Below are 20,234 nucleotides of genomic sequence, written 5' to 3' on the forward strand. Positions count from 1 at the left end.
GAGACTTGGGTTTGATCCCTGGATTAGGAAGACCTCCTAGAAGAAGAGAATGACTATGCACTATAGTATTCTTGCCTGGGAAATCCCATGGACAGAGGAACCTGGTGGGCTACATACAGTCCATAGCATTGCAAGGAGACAGACATGACTGAGCAACTAACCCTTTCACTCTCACATTGATACTTTGGTACTGACTTCTCTGTTTGTATTTTCACCAAGATTTCTAGAGATAGAAGAGAGGCAGTAGGGAGCACCTCAGATTCAAAATTAGAAGATCCTGAGTCCTATCAACCCTCACTTATTTAACAAATGCTTATTTGATGCATCCTATGTGCCAGAAATTATAACAAGCACTGGCAATATGATGGTAAACCTCACAGACATGGGCTCTATCCTCATAGAGCTATGCAGTCTAGTGGGAGACAGAATTTAACAAATGGATTAAAAAAGCAGATAAAATATAGCTAATAGATATCTCACTATAGACTATGGTAAGTGCAATAAGAAAAGACAGAGGGAGTTATAACCATCTTTCCCTCTATTCCTAATGCCAACTTGTAACAGGATTAGGTTTCTTATACTGCTAAAAAAAAAGTTCTACAGGAAAACAGAAAAGACTCATGAATTCGAATTATGTAAACTTACAGCTTCTCTGCCAATGAGTGGGTAAAAAGGGGTACCAAAAAGTTTCCTTCCATTGATAAATGCTTTCATGATGAAATTGGTCACTATTGAAGAAAGAAGAAAAACAATGAAGATCCAGACCTTAATGTGTAAGAGCTTTAAAAGCAGGGTATTTCTATATTTCAAACTTACTTTTTCTAGAAACTCCAGCACCAAGGTTATGATTCAAATCAAAAGGGTCTAGAAAAGAAATATTTTATTCTTTAATTAAGAAGCTCATTGTAACATAAATATACTTAGTAACCATAACTAGAGTCTAATACTAAGTAACACAAGCCAAAGTCAGAAATTATTTTTTTATAATTACAGATTAAAGGATGGAAACTGATAAAAAAAAAATACAAGAGGAAATATCTTCCAAATTCTAATGTGTTTCAGTTTCCCCCTCAATTTCATTAGCCAAATAAAATTCTAGCTTTTCAAAGGAAATTTGCTGTATGACTCAGAGAACTCAAATTCAGATTCTATAACAACCTAGCGGGGTGGGAAGAGTGAGAGGTGGGAGCAAAGTTCAACAGGGAGTGGACATATGTATACTTATGGCTAATTCATGTTGATGTATGGCAGAAACCAAAGCAACAGTATAAAGCAATTATTGTTTAATTAAAAATAAATTTTTAAAATTCTGCCTTTGTCTTATTTTGCTTTGTTTTGTTCCTAAATTAATATCAGCTGAATGATTACCTTCAATGGCAATACATTTGGATGTCCACTGCTTCTCAAAAGTTGTCAACAGTTTTTTCTGCCGAATACTAATTACATATTCTTTGAAATCAAATTCTTCAGTATAGAAGCGAAGCAGTCCCAACCAAAGCTCTCCTAATGTTTCTGTGTTCTTTCCAAGTGAAGGTAAACGTTTTTTCTAAGGTAAGAAGAAAAAAAGGAGAGTGACATATCTATACTTATCCAAAATATAGATCCCAAATCCAAGTAAAATTATTAAATTATGCAAATCCTAACATGTATCCGTGAACATTCCACAACATAAAAACTAAGAAGAAATTACCAGTTCTTCTGTTTTATCAAAGAAAAAAGCATTCCATCCATCAACCATTCTCTGTGGAATCTGTTTTCCATCAAAGATCTGCATTAAGAAAATCAATTTCATTATTAGATTTCAAGTCATCCAACTCAAAGCCTAAATACCTTCACATCATTTCAGAATTTACATATAAAGACATATTGAAATATTTATTCCAAAAAGAACATGTCAAGATGGTATAATTTGATGTCAAGTTATTAATGAAAATGAATAAAATGTATCTGAAAGACCAAAGCTGGGAAAGGATATCTTGAGAGCACGACTCTCCAAATGATACATTTGATGTTATCTATTTGGTCTATCAAAACACATCCAGCCCAAGTTTAATTAAGTAAAACTAAAGAAAAAATAAGTGAAAATGGCATTTTCATCAAAGGATCAGAGATGCAGAAATCCATAAGAGATAATACTCATTGACTGTAAACCTTAAGGAAATCAAAGAAGCTGTTGTGGGGAACAGCTCTAGTATCTTTAATCAGTTATGTGTATCAGATGAGGCTGAAAAGGGCACCTGGACACTGATTCTCTTTTAAATAGAATATTAGATAGCTTTTCTTGACATTTTGATAAATATTGTGAAATCTTCATGATTAATTATGAATAGTAATTTCCTGTCCTAAGGAAAGGGGGGAAGACAATGCTAGTCTACTAAAAGAATTTCATAAGATGATTGTACAGGTACAACTGACCTCTATAAGCAATTGTGAGACTTATTTCTTATAGGAGCTTTAAGGAAGAGATGCAATGAAGTAAAAAGCTGGGATACGTGTAGAGTCAGCAGACCTCATTTCTAGTCTTAGTCCTGCCAAGTAATAATTCTGGACAAGACAATTATCCTTCCAAATCCTCAGTTTTCCCAATGGGAAAAAAAGATTAGATTAATTAGGTCAGTTGTTTTCAAATTTTATTTTTCTTTCAAACTGTTAGAACCCCTTCCTAAAATGGATTCTTCTTGGAAGTTCAACAGTAAAACAGAGGTACTCTGATAAAAGCCTGAGAGGAGAAAATTACAGCCTATCTTCTCCTTCCTCCACTCATCACACACACTTTAAGGAGCTTGTAGAGCTTGTCAGGGCTTCCCTGGTGGCTCAGACGGTAAAGAATCCGCCTGCAATGCGGAAGACCTGGGTTAGATCCCTGGGTTGGGAAGATTCCCTGGAGGAGAGCATGGCAACCCACTCCAGTATTCTTGCCTGGAGAATCCCCATGGACAGAGGAGCCTGGTGAGCTATTGTTCATGGGGTCGCAAAGAGTTGGGCATGACTGAGCAGTCTGACTAAGCACAGAACTTATCAAAATATACTTTAAAACCACTAGATACTGTGCTCCCCATGGCTCCTTCCATTTTAAATGAGACAGTTAATTATAAAATTAACTGCATGTCTGTCCCTCTAGTTTCACTCTTAGGTTTAAGCTCCTTGTGGGCAAGGACTATAACTGACATCTAGAGCCAAAATTCCTACTACATCAAAGCCTGCCAATAGCGAATACTTAATACATATCTGTTGAATGAATATATTTACTCTGTAAGCATGTTTACATAAAGATCAGGTTTCCAGGGACCTAAACTAATACCTGGCCTTTTAGTATTTACATTTAATTTAAACAAACACAGTTACCAAGAATCATCTAGCATAAATTCCAACATTCCATAAATCAAAAAACAGAAAGTCCAGCAATTACAGGTATTAATATCTAAAATAAGAGACATGGGATCCTACACTCAAGGAAGGAAAAAGAAGGTTTTAAAGAGGCCAAAGTATAACATTTTGCCTTCATAGATTAAGGTGCTATTATACAAGCTGCCTCTTTAGACCTTGATTATTTCAACAGATTCTTACTTTTGAGAAATAACCAACATCCAAACCCAATCATGTTGGCTAGTAACACAGTAAACTGAACCTGAGGGCTCTGGAGAGCCTTTAATCAGTGATTTGCCACCTGTTTTAATGAACTATCATGTTTCATAGTGCCTAACTTTTCACTGTTTCAGCCCTTAGAAGTACTAATATTGTCCTCTCTTTCTCTTACACACACACACACACACACACACACACACACACACACACACACACAAAACACATCTACGTTCTCTTTCTTGTCTTAAAAATTTATCATTTATTTGGCTACATAGGGTCTTTTTTTTTTTCTTTACTTTATTTTACTTTACAATACTGTATTGGTTTTGTCATACAAGTTGCGGCATGTGGGATCTTTAGTTTTGGCATGCAAACACCTCGTTCCAGCATAGGATCTAGTCCCCCTCCCAGGGATAAAACCTGGGCCCCCTGCATTGGGAGCGTGGAGTCTTTTCCACTAGATCAGGAAAGAAGGCCCCACTTTCTTTGTTTCTTTTTCTTTCTCTCAACGCCAATCATCCTCTACTCAAGCACTCAAGCCTTCCTTCTAAAACCTCACCAAATAAGTCTTTCTTATTTTGTATTATGATATTCTAATAGCTACTGGAATAGTTAAACTATAATTGTTTAGTTGTGGTAAAATATACATAAAGCTTATCATCTTCAAGCATTTGTAAGAGTACAGTTCAGTGGCATTAAGTACATTCATATCACTGTGCAACCATCACCATTATCCATCCACAGAATTTTTCTCATCTTACACAAATGAAACTCTGAACCTATTAAACAATAGTTTCCCATGCCTCTCTCCAGCCCTGGCAACCATCATTCTACTTTCTGTCTCCATTTACCTGACTACCCTAGGTACCTCCTATAAGTGGAATCATATAGTATTTGTCCTTTTGTGACTGGCTCATTTCACTTAGCATAATGTCCTCATGGTTCATCCATTCAATTTCAATTTTTAAGCTGACAGAAGCTAAGAAAACATAGTTCATAATATCAATTGTGACTAACACTCCCTAATCTTCTCTTTGTACTAATTTTTATGTAAAAATTTACTTTTACTTACAATGATTGCTAGAATACAGCAAAATCATCTTGCTTAGGAAAGCTCCTTTGACCTAAAGAATTCTGTGTTGTTGATCATGAATAACACTCAGCAGAGCCTTAGTTATTATACCCAGTCACTTAAAGTCTAAGTTCAGTTACAAATGGAGTCAAAGATCATCAGCTTCATTAAACATATCCTTACCCTTAAAAGTTGATCGATGCCAATGATCAATACTTAAATGATGCCAGAGCAATGGACAATGGGGTCCCATATGACAAGCAAAAAAGGCCAGAAGCAAAAATCCATTTATCATCAGTTCATATGTATCACAAAGCCCCCCACAATCAGAGCTCATTATGATGGAAAACATTCCATGGACTGTCTCTCATTTCATCAATCACTGTCTGTTAAGCAGATAATGGAACAGTTCTTGAAGTTGGCTACAGCAATCCTACCTACAATTTTCCAATAATAATATTAATAAAGCTGCTAATGATAATAATAAAAGTAATAATAAAAGCAACCACCATTTATAAACTCCTACTTTAGCATCTACTGCATTCAAAAGCATTTGATGTCTCTGTTCCTTATATCAACACTGAAATACTACTACTATTATTACATTTTTACAAAAGATAAAATTAAGACTAGTGGTAGGCAGCTAGCTTATTGAAGGCCACATGTTAAAATTAGGATTCAGATCAATTAACTCTGACTCCAAAATCATGGTCTGCCCATTATATCATGGTCTTTCCATTATGTCATGCTGCCTCAATAGTTCTTTATCCATGGGTAACATAATGAGAGAACAGAGACAAACCACAATGAAAACAAAATTTGTGTTCCATTTGGGTTAATCACAGTAGTCTATCAAAGGCATAGCAAAGTATAGCAAACGGCTGCTATAATATTATTGGGGCAATTACACATAAGATCTCCAAATTTAAAGCCTTAACAAGAATTAGACTAATATAGAGAATAACCTTGGCTTTGGCAGGCTTAACTAATGCATGCAAAATTTTAAATATTCTATAGTGAACAAACTTGGTAAAAAATAAACATCACTCAACATAGATTCAAGCAACTTAAACTTTTCTGTTAGAAAAGGATATTTAAATTTTTTCTCTCCCACTATTTGTTTAAAGAGGGAAGGAAATGCTGTTAAAACCACATGGCATTCATTAGAACTTTAAAAAACTTACTAAGGCCATCTGGCACACAATATGGCTTATTATTTTACAATATACTTCTTTGCTATGATGATCAAAGTTTACATGAAATCAGAATATGTGATTTTCCAAATAATTCAGATGGTTATTGCCTACCTCAAAATAACCACCTTTCTAAGAAATTAGACTTTGATCCACCCCAAGGCTTGCACATTTACTTTGCGCCAAGAAAGAGGAGGAACAGATGGATGATTAAGAATTCTTTTGGTTCTATTTTAGAGACTATAAATGGGCTATAACAAGCCTCTATGAGTCACCAAATCTGAGTAAATATGAGTATAATATGTTTCTTTTGATGTATACTCTTATGCTTAATACAACTGACATGACCGTACAGAGATAAGAAAGAATTTCCTTGAATTTTTTTCTCAATCAAAATTCACAAAGTTGACCAAAGTATATACAGAATAAATCAAACTTCAGGCTTCCCTTCTCAAGAATCTGCCTGCAATGCAGGAAGGAAGACCCAGGTTGGATCCCTGAGATGGGAGGATCCCCTGGAGAAGGAAATGGCAACTCACTCCAGTATTCTTGCCTGGAGAATTCCATGGACAAACCACGGAGTTGCAAAGAGTTGGACGTGACTGAGTGACTAACAATTTTAACTTTCAACAAAATCAAGCTTCACTGCCAAGCACAAGGAGGGAGAACACTCTGGAAAGAAGAAACTATGTATTTTCATCTGAGAGGCTGTGGTTACAAATTTTATAATCATTGGCAGCATTCTAAGACTGTAAAATACAAAAACGTTGCAAAAGGTATTCAATAGTTCTATTCCTCTAATATTCTTTCAGTAGTCTGTATTCTCCCATAATAAACTTTCCCAAAGGTTCATTGTTTGATTATACCATTAATGGAAGAAGAAAACTTAGGCCATTCATGATAGAAAAATCCCTCATGATCTCATGAACTGAGCAAGATCGACTATATTTAGGTCTATTGTTGTCACAAGAAATGACTTTATAATTTTCTTAAACACTTACCTCTTGTAGAACTGGGATAACCGGTGGTTTTCTCTGCTGCAGAAAGTACAGCACCATAAGGATATAAGCATATGAAGATAAACTTCCCCTAGAAGCATCCCCAATGTCACATCGCTAAAAAAACATAATGATTGAAAATAAAACTTCAGAATCTTATTCCATGCACAAGTATTGGCTACCTTAAAACACCATTTTTAAACTCATCAAACTGTCAAATACCCAAAAGTTCAAAAATAAACCGTTACACAGGGTATGGGTAAATAGGCACTCTTACACATTACAGATAAGAGTATATAGTAGTATAACTTTATGAAGACTAATTTGACAATATCAAAATTACAAAAGCACATCTCCTTTAATATATCAATTCTAAGAATTTATCCTGTAAATATGCCCAAAACACATGAAATGACTAAGACTTTACTGTAGTACTATTTTAATAGCAAAATATGACAAAGAACTTAAAAGCTCATCAGTAAAATACAGGTTTAAAAAACTGATGACTACCCACACAATAGAATAGTATGTAACCATTAAAAAAACAACAACAACAAGGAAACCCTTAGTATACTAATAGGAAATAATTTCCAATATATATTGCTTAGTTGAAAAAGCAAAATACAAAGCAATGTTTTCAGTATATTATATCCATAATAAAAAAAGAGCTAGGAAATATATATATTTGCTTGTACTGGAATAATATATTTATGGAAGGATACAGAGGAATGTTTAACACTGTTTGCCTCTAATAAGAGGCAATGGTTGGTTAGGAGACAGATGGGGAAGGGAGATTTTCTGACATAAAGGGAGGGAGAGGAATGATTTCTCTGACATGAACCACAAGATTTCATTACCAAAACTCCATAGAGTGAGGATCTGTCATGTTGGAATTATTTGGTGAAATGAATATAGACTAGCTGTACTGAATATGATCTGTAGTATGTCGCTGGATGCCCTCCTTTTCTAAAATGACTTACTATCCATAAAGACATGTATAGGAATATTTAAACAAGTATGTCTCCCTTTTGGAAGAATGGGCTTTATGAAATGAAAACATAACTGAGTCACTCCCCCACTAAAACCCTTCCACCAACACATTCACAAAATTACCTATTTACTGAGCAGCTACCCATAAAGCAGACACTAAACTGAAATAAAGATACAGAGGCCTCAATCCTGATGGAGTTTATACATGGAGTAGAACAACCAAGAAAACATTACTGAGTATTTTAAGTGTGATAATAGAGGAAACATTAGGTTTTATTGGTATTGCTTTGTTTTCTTGGCCAGAAAAATTTACCACTAAATCGAAATGAGTTTGAGCCAGCTCTGGGAGCTGGTGATAGACAGGGAAGCCAGGCGTGCTGCAGTCAATGGGGTTGCAAAGAGTCAGACACGACTAAGCGACTGAACTAAACTAAAATCCAAATACCAGATCTCCTAATTCAGAGCTTTTTAACTTCGCATGCCAACTCTCACCCTTGGGGCTGAAAATCATGCACTGAGAAACTATTCTATGAGAAATTTATTAGAATGTTACCCTTGAGAATACAGCAAACACAGAAAAAAACTAAGAATCACCCTAGTCTAACAGGTATACTTTTAAACCAATTAATATTGACAGTCTCTTCTTAAAAGCTCAGGTAAACAAAACTGAGAAAACAGTTTTCACAAGTCTGACATCAATATGTTTTACCTTAATATCATAAGTATTATAACAAAGTGGATCACAAATACCTTAGCAAATACTTTCATTGTATATCCCAAGTACTGTACTCTAGGATCAATAGCTGCATATGTAGCTAGCATTCTTGTGTTATGCTGAGCCTGAAAAATAAATTACATATTTGAAAGCACTTCAAATTTACTAAAATTAAACTTACAGATCAGATAAAAACGTAAAATGAACATCCAAACAGATGTTAAACTTAAAATACCTGTATGTGAGTCAAGCAAAAACTAATCTTCAATCTGAAGGAAATGTTAAAATGATCAATAAAATTTTTTCCCTTATACTGCTCACATTCATAAGTTTTAAACATAGAGGTATAGTCAGTGATCTGTAAACTTTTAAAATGACAACTGTAAACATACCTGGGTCTTTACAGACAGTGAAACTTACCAACGTATTATACAAACTGATATCACCTTCTAAACCACTTCGCCTGTGTTCAAATTTTACTATAGGCACTTTGGCAGTAGTTATAGGCAAAATGTTTCTTAAACCTGATTAAAAAAAACAAAACTTTACTAGGTTAAACAATTTCCATAAAACTAAAAAAAAATTTTTTGTTTTAAAGTTCATACCTGGATGTCTCTTAAGAATTTTCGCCAAATTTTCAATTATTTCCTTACAATTTAATTTCTAAAAAACAAAAATAAATAATTAAGTTAATAAATAAATAAGTCTGTCTGACTTAACTCGGTCTTGTACAAATTCTATTTTAATCTAGACATTTAATACTAGTATATAAAATCTCCAGCCAGAAGGTCTACATAACCTCGTTGGTCAAAGAACATGGGTCCATAGACCTGCAGTATCACCAACAAATGGAAACTTGATAGAAATGCAGAATCTAAACCCCCACTGCCGTCTACTAAATCATAATCTGCATGGTAACAACATCCCCAGGTAATTCAAATCCATGTTAAAGTTTGAGAATCACAAAAACAGGGGAATAATGTTTTAAAATACACCGATAAACAACCAGAGATGGGTTTGGTAAAGGCAAAACAGTACAGTGACTAAGAACATAGGCTCTAAATTTAGACGAACTTGGATTCAAATCTTGAACCTAAGTACTGACTAGCTATATGACTTTGACCAGATCCTTAACCTCTCTTGAGTGTCATTTTACTATTTTATAAAATCAAGATAATCATAAACTCATACTCTATAAAGTATCTGGAAGATTACATGAGATACATATGTAAATCATTCAGCAGCATACTTCATACACAGTTGTACTTTAAGTCTACCATTTATTATTATATGTTGATGAGGAGAAGAAAAATAATCCTACCATTACCAACATCTACTTCTTCTTCCAAAAAAACCTCCTACCTCTGCCAATTTAAATGTGTTGGTTATTTAAAAACTAGACAGCAAAGCTGATATGGTAACAATAATCATAACATAAGGAACAGGAAGATAATGGCATAAATTAACTGGATTAAGCTCAATGCCTATACCTACTGCTAAAATCACTTTTTCATATCCCCAAAATGTTCCTTTTTAGCTACAAGAAAAGAGCAGCCACTGCAGCTTAACCTGAGGATTTCAAGGTAATCTTAGAATTAGTCCACAATAAAAGATATTATTTTTATTATACAAAAATACAGTTTATGCTAAATTAAAAAGTTTCAATTATGGCTCATCTGAAAAATTTTTTAGTATTTTTCATTGTTTTAACTTTCCAGTGTGAATGGCACAGACACTATACAATATACAAACCCTTAGCGATTAGAGGTCTAATTATTAAATTTTACATAGAAGAGATCTAAAACTCTAAACTCCTCCCTGGGTAAAAACCATTTCCTATTCCCTCAATTCCTCCCCTTCAGAATGGAAGAGGAAATTCTGCCCTTCAGAATGCCATTTTCCCAAGCAGATGGCATTGAGTAGAAGTTAGTTAAGGAGAACTAAAAAATTTACAACTTTTCAGTTTCTTTATAGAACAAAAAGATATTAACACCAGAAGCAATTTCTTGGGCCAAGAAATAAGCATCTACCAGGCATCACTGCCATCTTTTCTTTGGTTCTAACAATGAAAATAAATTTTTTTTTTTAAAAGCTATTATTTCACAGATATACTATTCTGCTGAATTCTTTTATAATACAACAGAAGGTATACTGACACCACTAAAGATGCCAGAAGCTTGGCCTCACCCCAATCTTGCAAGCAGTCCCTGAATTGGAAACATAAATCCCAACAGCTATGCAGGTAAAGAAACAAGCAACTACAGGGATACCCTCCTTTTCTAGTTGTTGCTAGGAAGGCCTGGGACACTTCTTTCCTGTCCATTCAGTCTCTTTCTTTATGGAGCTTGGACAATCTTATTCCCACTGTTGAGGCCTGGCACACAAAGAAGGAAAACATAAGTACCCACTCCCACTGCTGAGACTGCTCTGGGGGGAAGGTTTGCTCCTGGCATCTCATGGTGCAACTCAGAAAGCTTTCAATCTCAGAAAGTAGTGGTTAGGTTCTACAGTACTATTAGTACTATATTTCAACTACATTATGGGTTAAGTAAATTATAGAGAAGCAGTGGGATACAACAGAAAGAGCATGAACTCTGGAGACAGACAGACCTGGGTACGAATCCCGGCTCCAACATTTACTAGCTGTGTGAACTTGAGCAAGTCAGTTTATCTCTCAAAGCCTCAGTTTCCTCATCTGTAAAATGGGGGAAATTATCTACCTCGAAGGTGGTTGTAAGAGTGAAATGAGAAATGTATGTAAAAGTGTATACTGGGGACTCAAATGTTAGTTCCCCTTCCCACCCCAAAAGAGTTTCTAAAGCTATCTTAGAATGCATCATTTATAACAATTCTTCTACAGAAAAAAATGTGCTCTGAGTGCCCCCAAATCATAATTAACTTGCAGAACACAATCCATTTATAAATTAAATGTCCACCTTTATCTTCTATCTTTAGTGATACAGAGACATCACCTAACAGAAGAGATATGAAAAGATGGTATAAGTGAGATCAATGTTCCCTACCCAAACTAAAGCAACAGTTTCTCACTGGCTCTAAAGAAAAAAACTCCAACTCTACGGCATATTTTTTTCAAAAATTCATTGAAAAGCACTTGTAACTATTGATGACATGGGTTTTGCATCATAAAATCACTGAAACAGTATATTGACTCAAATACTTGAATGTCTTTTAAAACGATAATGCTAATATTTTTACATTTCAAACACTGTTACTGCTCATATATTTATACAAAGAATGATTTCATACATTTTTATCAATTCTACATACAAAATTAAAAACAGATTCATCATTGGAAGAAAATAAACTTCCACATCCCTATCCAAACACTAAATAACTCTTACCTCTGCATTTTCGTGGCCTTCAAGTGTCATACAAATATCCAGATCACTATCACGAAACCCAAATCCATTCTTAGAAGAACCAAATAAGCACAATCTTGCCTTTTCTAAGTAAAGAACAACAAAAGTCAAAAGTTGTATAATTACCAGGAAAGACAAATCTTCTATTAACTACTAATGGCTTACCACAGGATGATCTTATCCAATTCCACAGCTTAAATTACCTACCACTGGCAAATGTACTGAAAAATTCCAAAACACTCACCTAAAGCCCAAATGTTCTAACCAAAATTCTATACCTATATATCAAACTGTTTTTTCCATTTTTCCACAGACATCATAAATTCAACAAGTCCAAACTAAACTAGCAACTTCACCTCAAATCTACTATTATCCCTATAATCCCCGTTTCTCAGCAAAGAGGATCATCATCTACTCAGATGTCTACACCAGAAATAAACAAGTGGTTCTTAACACCTCTGAACTTCCACATCCATACTCTTACCAAGTCCTTTAGCTTCTTCCAACTTAACTATCTCATAATTCATCTACTTTTATTTATTTTCAACATTAATGCCAATAGTTAAAATCAACATTTAGAGATTTCTTGGAAATAAACTGGGGTTTTTTAGGGCACAATTCAAATAATTTTAAAAACATCACCTCAGTATATAGAATTAATCCTTCTCTAAAAGTGAGGGATTGATCCATTTGATATAAATTATAATAGGGTTATTCCTTCATGCTTTGTTGTTGTTCAGTCCCCCAGCTGTGTCCAATTCTTTGCAACCCCATGGACTGCAGCACACCAGGTCTCCCTGTCCCTCATCACCTCCCAGAGTTTGCCCAAGTTCATGTTCACTGCATCAGTGATGCCATCCAGCCATCTCATCCTCTGACAACCTCTTCTCCTGCCCTCAGTCTTTCCCAGTACCAGGGCCTTTTCCAGTGAGTTGACTGTTTGCATCAGATGACCTAAATACCTGAACTTCAATTTCAGCATCAGTCCTTCCAGTAAATATTTAAGGTTGATCCCCTTAAGATTGACTGGTTCGATCTCCTTGCTGTCCAAAGGACTTTCACGAGTCTTCTCCAGCACCATAGTTCAAAGGCATCAATTCTTTGGTGTTCTGTCTTTACAGTCCAGCTCTCACAACCGTACCCAAACTTGGAAGACATAGCCTTTATTATATGGACCTTTGTTGTCAGAGTAATGTCTCTGCTTTTCAAAACACTGTCTAGGTTTGTCATCACTTTCCTGCTAAGAAGCAATCACCTTCTGACTTCATGGCTACAGTCAACCATCTGCAGTGACTCTGGAGCCCATGAAGAGGAAATCTGTCACTACTTCCACCTTTTCCCCCTCTATTTGCCATGCAGTAGTGGGGCCAGATGCCACGATCTTAGTTTTTTTTAATATTTAGTTTTAAGCCGGCTCTTTCACTCTCTTCCTTCACCCTCATCAAGAGGCTCTTTAGTTCCTCTTCACTTTCTGCCATTAGAGTGGCATCATCCGCATATCTGAGGTTGTTGATGTTTCTCCCACCTATCTTGATTCCAACTTGTAACTCATCCAGCCTGGCATTTCTCATGATGTGCTCAGCATATAGGTTAAACAAACAGGGTGACAGCAGACAGTCCTTCATACTCCTTTCTCAGTCTTGAACCAGTCGGCTGTTCCATACAGGGTTCCGACTGTTGCCTCTTGACCTGCATACAGGTTTCTCAGGTGACAGGTAAGATGGTCTGGTATTCCTGTCTCTCACAGAGCTTTCCACAGTTTGTCATGATCCACACAGTCAAAGGCTTTTTAGTGTAGTCAATGAAACAGAGATAGATGTTTTTCTGAAATTCCCTTGCTTTCTCTATAATCCAGCAAATGTGGGCAACTTGATCTCTAGTTCTCTTCCTTTTCTAAACCCAGCCTAGACATCTGGAAGTTCTTGGTTCACATAATGCTGAAGCCTAGCATGCAAGATTTTAAGCATGAGCATTACTAGCGTGAGAGATGAGTGCAACTGTCTGATGGTTAGCACATTCTTTGGTACTACTCTTCTTGGGAAGTGGGATGAAGATTGACCTTTTCCAGTCCTGTGGCCACTGCTTGGCCTTCCAGATTTGCTGACATAATAAATGCAAAATGTTGATGGCATCATCCTTTAGGGATTTGACTAGTTCTGCCAGAATTTCATTGCATCCACTAGTTTTATTAACAGCAGTGCTTCTTAAGGCCCATCTGACTTTGCCCTCCAGAATGTCTCATTCTGGGTGACTAACCACACCATCATAGTAATTCTGTTCATTGAGATCTTTTTTACACAGCTCCTCAGTGTATTCTTTCCATGTCTTCTTGATCTCTTCAGCGTCTACTAAAGGTCTCTACCATTTTTATCTTTCACTGTGCCCATCTTTGGGCAGAATGTTCCCTTGACCTTTCCAATTTTCCTAAAGAGATCTTTAGTCTTTCCCCTTTTGTTGTTTTCTTCTATTATTAAGCACTGTTGATTGAAGAAGGTCTTCTTTCTCTTCCAGCTATTTTTTGGAACTCTGCGTTTAATTGGATGTACCTTTCACTCTCTCCTTTGCTTTTCACTTCTCTTCGTTCTTTGCAAAGCTTTCTCAGATAACCACTTTGGCTTCTGCTTTTTTCTTTGGCATGGTTTTGTTCACTACCTCCTGTACAATATTATGGACCTCTGTCCATAATTCTTCAGGTACACTGCTAACTAAATCTAATCCCTTGAATCTATTTGTTACCTCTGTGAATTCATATGGGATTTAAGTCATGCCTGGCTGGCCTAGTGTTTTTCCTGCTTTTCTTTAGTTTAAGCCTGAACTTTGCTATGAGAAGCTAATGATCTGAACCACAGTCAGCTCGAGGTCTTTTTTTTTTTTTTTTTTTTTTCTTTTTGCTGACTGTATACAGCTTCTCCATCTTCGGTGACAAAGAAAGTAATCTATTTGATTTCAGTATTGACCATTTGGTGATGTCCATGTGTAAAGTCGTCTCTTGTGTTGTTGAAAAAGGGTATTTGCTATGACTAAATGCATTTTCTTGGCAGAATTCAGTTAACCTTTGCTTTGCTTCATTTTGTTCTCCAAGGCCAAACTTGCCTGTTACTCCAGGTATATCTTGACTTTCTACTTTTGCATTTCAATCCCTGATGATGAACAGAACATCTTTTTTAGGTGTTAGTTCTAGGAGGTCTTCTAGGTCTTCATAGAACTGATCAACTTCAGCTTCTTCAGCATCAGTGGTAGGGGCATAGACTTGGATTACTGTGCTGTTGAATGGCTTCCTTTGGAAAGAAACCAAGATTATTGTCATTTTTGAGGTTGCACTCAAGTACTGTATTTCAGACTCTTGTTGATTATGGGCGCTACTCCGTTTCTTCTATGAAATTCTTGCCCACAGGAGTAGATATAATGGTCATCTGAATTAAGTTCACCCATTCCCATCCATTTTAGTTCACTGATTCCTAGGATGTCGACGTTTATTCTTACCATCTCCTTCATGCTCAGTGTCACTCAGTAACAGTTGCTACTTCAAACAAGTTGTGGCTTACCAGGATTAGATTATTCTCCCTATTAACTCTTATAGCCTGTACATTTAGATAACAAATTCTATATTTTCAAAACTTAATCCTCCTATTCAGTTCTGAGGCCCTACTTGAAATCAATGACAGCTGAGAGACATACAAGAACCTACATTCATCAGCAGATAAAAATGTGCATGGGTTTAATATAATAGGAGCTTAGATTTGGTCAATATACACTAGCAAAATATAATTAAAAACTAGAAACTTGTAGCACAAAACAGATCACCCTGTAAAGATATAAGTTCATTCTAATTATGTATCAACTCTTTATCCTTTTCTCAAATATATGACCACAGAACTCTTGATTCTTTACCCCATGCCCAAAACCTGCTCTTGATATTTTTTGTCATCTCAGTTTAATAGCACCATCCAAAGAGTGAATGAAAAACTTTGAAACTGTCCTTGACTCCTTTCTTTTTCTCACATCTAACACGTATCACATCAACAAATCCCGTTGACTCTACATTCAAAATATATCTTCAATTTGTTTCTCATTGACTCTTTTAAATCACTATTATGTCTCATCTGAACTTATGCAACAGCTTTCTCAATGTTCTGTTTGGTTCTATCCCTATGGACCTGTACTCTATTCTTTCAGATCAGGTCTTATGTGTTAAGACGCTCTAGAAGCTTCTCATGAGACATTCAAAATAAAATTTAAAGTCCTTCTCAACATCTGTAAGACTCATTATCTAAACTCTAGGTTAACTTTCTGACCTCAATTTTCTAGACAATGTACTTCACATATACCACTCAAGTCACACTGACTTTCAAACATGTCAAACATAATTCAGTCATGACATATTTGCACTTAATACTCCTTTCTAGAATGTTCTCTCCTTAAATATTCATAGTGACTTGCTCCTTCATATTATTCACGGCTTTGCTCAAGTGTCACCTTACCAGAGATAACTACCATAATAACTCATCACTATCCTTTTAACCTCTGTATTTACCAGTTATTTATTGTTTCCTGATGTTGTTATTTACTTGCCAGTTGATTATCTGTCACCCGTGTTAATACAATAATATAAGCTTAATGAAAGCAAGCTTCACCTCTTTGATTAGCACTGTATCCCCAGCAACTTGAATAGTACCTAACACATAACATGCAATATACTTTCAAACAGATGAATGAAGCAATAAACACTTTTATACAAATGAATGAAACTCAAACCAGGTGACTACAATAATGAAAGCAATCAATTTTGACATACAACATACCATCATATTCTTTTTGAATAAACTTTTCCAAGCCAATTAAAATTTGTTCCCTGTTGTGTTGTTCAGAAAAAGGTGGTGACAATTCATCTAAGTTAAAACAAAAAAGGAAAAAGAAAAGTAAGGAAAATGAAATATGAAAATGTTTTCAATTTTTTACCCTAAACATTTCATTTTTCTTCATAATTTTTTGACTTTTCTGACATTAAAATCATAAATGTTACTGGGAAGGACGGTGCAGAGAAAGCGCAGAAAAATAATTTCATAGATCTATGTATATTTCACATGACCATTTCCCCTATGAAACAGCTATAAGACATAGTTTCTTCTACAATTATTTAATATTTTGTCATACAATCCACTCTCTCCCATATACATGCTGTTTTTTTCCCTTCTATTAAGACTATACTCATAGTTACACTAGATATCCAATTCAATTAAATCTAACAGTTCCCTCAAATGCCTGGTCAAGACTCCTATCTTCCTTATAAGCTGCTCTGACCAATCATAGCCTTCAATGACCTCTTCTTAACTAAATTTCCTTCATTCTCCAACCTTCGTTCCTTCCTTCTCCAAACCTTTGTTCCTTCGTTCTTGTCAGTTTATACTTTCAGTTTTCCAGTTATTTCATTTATATTCATCTTATTTATTTTTCCAAATAAATTTTTCCTATTTCCTCCTCTAGACTCAAAGAGTTAATACGGTAAAGAATTAAACTAATATTCAACTTTTGAAAAACAAATGCAGCATCAATGGTAGCAAGCTGAATAGCTGAAATACAGGTGGTTTTTAAGAGTGGAGAAACTATTCTGTAGATACTCTAATGGTAATATATGACATGATGCACTTGTAAACACCCACAGAACTTTGCAGTACAAAGAAAGAGTCAACTTTACGGTACACAAATTTTAAAAAATCATCTAGGAGGTCAGGGAATCTCAGGATGGAATGTAGTCTATAGCAAAAGAATCCTGCTGTATTATAAATGTATAAGAAAACTTCACTCAAGGGAGTGGGGGGAAACAGTGCTAATCTAAATAACTTCAAAAATAAGTGGAGTCTTTTAAGACTAAAGGTTAAAGGAACTGCACATAAGCACTGTATCAATAAAGTTGCTTCCCATTGGGGTACAGGATAACAGTTCTGATGATGCTATATATGTGTACTTAAATGGAGCAATTAAATAAATGGGTGGCACATGGTGGGAGCCAGGTTTCTCCCTGTTAAGAGTTGGAGATTTACAGATAGGCAGAAAAAGGAGGCTAGAAAGAGCCACATGGTAATGTATTACAGTTGGAGACATCAGTACAAACTCATACTTAGCTTGATAAAGGTTAAGATGGTCACAGAGAATATGTGTACATACTTGGGTTGGTATACACACAAATTTTCTTGCTTGGAGAGGATCTAGAAACACCACCACCTAGTAATAACAAGCACTCTAACACCCAGATCTTGGTTTCTGATACCATTCTCCAATAAAGGAACCATAGGGCTCTTTGGGAAAACATCTAATTCTAGGACTGGAGCAGAAATTTACATGACGATCCTAAAGTATCTTTCGAGGCCAGAAAGTAGGAAGTGATAAACTACAAAGGAAGAAACTAACAACAACAAAAACTCCACACAGACTGGAGTATCAAAGGGTCACAGGAATCAAAAAAAGCACTCCCAATAGCCAAAATCTGGAACAATCTGGGCAACAAAAATTGTACTATTGGATTAAGTAGTAGCATTGGATTATACCCCCAAATATAAAACATCCATGAGTCCATATTGAGATAAATAAACAATAATAAATAAAAACAAATGCAATGGAAAAAAATGTAGTGAATACCCCTCATCCAAGGTAAGGAGCAGCGGCTGTGCTTTGCTGGAGCAGCCGTGAAGAGATACCCCACGCCCAAGGTAAAAGAAACCCAAGTAAGATGGTAGGTGTTGCAAGAGGGCATCAGAGGGCAGACACACTGAAACCATACTCACAGAAAACTCGTCAATCTAATCAACTAGGACCGCAGCCTTGTCTAACTCAATGAAACTAAGCCATGCCCGTGGAGCAACCCAAGACAGGAGGGTCCTGGTGGAGAGGTCTGACAGAATGTGGTCCACTGGAGAAGGGAATGGCAAACCACTTCAGTATTCTTGCCTTGAGAACTCCATGAACAGTATGAAAAGGCAAAATGATAGGATACTGAAAGAGGAACTCCCCAGGTCAGTAGGTGCCCAATATGCTACTGGAGATCAGTGGAGAAGTAACTCCAGAAAAAAGGGATGGAGCCAAAGCAAAAACAATACCCAGCTGTGGATGTGACTGGTGATAGAAGCAAGGTCCGATGCTGTAAAGAGCAATATTGCATGGGAACCTGGAATGTCAGGTCCATGAATCAAGGGAAATTGGAAGTGGTCAAACAGGAGATGGCAAGAGTGAACGTCGACATTCTAGGAATCAGCAAACTAAGATGGACTGGAACGGGTGAATGTAACTCAGATAACCATTATATCTACTACTGTGGGCAGGAATCCCTTAGAAGAAATGGAGTAGCCATCATGGTCAACAAGAGTCCGAAATGCAGTACTTGGATGCAATCTCAAAAACGACAGAATGATCTCTGTTTGTTTTCAAGGCAAACCATTCAATATCATGGTAATCCAAGTCTATGCTCCAACCAGTAATGCTGAAGAAGCTGAACAGTTCTATGAAGACCTACAAGACTTTTTAGAATGCTCAAACTACCACACAGTTGCACTCATCTCACACGCTAGAAAAGTAATGCTCAAAATTCTCCAAGCCAGGCTTCAGCAATATGTGAACCATGAACTTCCTGATGTTCGAGCTGGTTTTAGAAAAGGCAGAGGAACCAGAGATCAAATTGCCAACATCTGCTGGATCATCGAAAAAGCAAGAGAGTTCCAGAAAAACATCTATTTCTGCTTTATTGACTATGCCAAAGCCTTTGACTGTGTGGATCACAATAAACTGTGGGAAATTCTGAGAGAGATGGGAATACCAGACCACCTGACCTGCCTCTTGAGAAATCTGTATGCAGGTCAGGAAGCAACAGTTGGAACTGGACATGGAACAACAGACTGGTTCCAAATAGGAAAAGGAGTACGTCAAGGCTGTATATTGTCACCCTGCTTATTTAACTTCTATGCAGAGTACATCATGAGAAACACTGGGCTGGAAGAAACACAAGCTGGAATCAAGATTGCCGGGAGAAATATCAATAACCTCAGATATACAGATGACACCACCCTTATGGCAGAAAGTGAAGAGGAACTAAAAAGCCTCTTGATAAAAGTGAAAGGGGAGAGTGAAAAAGTTGGCTTCAAGCTCAACATTCAGAAAATAAAGATCATGGCATCCGGTCCCATCACTTCATGGGAAATAGATGGGGAAACAATGGAAACAGTGTCAGACTTTATTTTTTGGGGCTCCAAAACCACTGCAGATGGTGACTGCAGCCATGAAATTAAAAGATGCTTACTCCTAGGAAGAAAA

At 36.2% G+C, this 20,234-nt stretch overlaps 1 protein-coding gene across 3 annotated transcripts in view; it reads right to left on the reverse strand.

The window, feature by feature from the left end:
• Nucleotides 1-20,234, reverse strand: part of ZCCHC11 (zinc finger CCHC-type containing 11) — a 196,784-nt gene that overhangs the window by 22,409 nt on the left and 154,141 nt on the right. For all 3 annotated transcript variants that reach the window (XM_005678404.3, XM_018044181.1, XM_018044190.1), the window contains 10 exons: nucleotides 16,736-16,822; nucleotides 11,916-12,019; nucleotides 9,159-9,216; nucleotides 8,974-9,077; nucleotides 8,589-8,678; nucleotides 6,852-6,965; nucleotides 1,691-1,768; nucleotides 1,369-1,546; nucleotides 817-864; nucleotides 646-728 (listed from right to left, as the gene is read on the reverse strand). In XM_005678404.3, the coding sequence (XP_005678461.2) occupies nucleotides 646-728; nucleotides 817-864; nucleotides 1,369-1,546; nucleotides 1,691-1,768; nucleotides 6,852-6,965; nucleotides 8,589-8,678; nucleotides 8,974-9,077; nucleotides 9,159-9,216; nucleotides 11,916-12,019; nucleotides 16,736-16,822 (944 nt within the window). The remainder of the gene's footprint in view (nucleotides 1-645; nucleotides 729-816; nucleotides 865-1,368; nucleotides 1,547-1,690; nucleotides 1,769-6,851; nucleotides 6,966-8,588; nucleotides 8,679-8,973; nucleotides 9,078-9,158; nucleotides 9,217-11,915; nucleotides 12,020-16,735; nucleotides 16,823-20,234) is intronic.

Source organism: Capra hircus, chromosome 3, assembly GCF_001704415.2.
Source record: "Capra hircus breed San Clemente chromosome 3, ASM170441v1, whole genome shotgun sequence".
Classification (NCBI taxonomy): Eukaryota; Metazoa; Chordata; class Mammalia; order Artiodactyla; family Bovidae; genus Capra; species Capra hircus.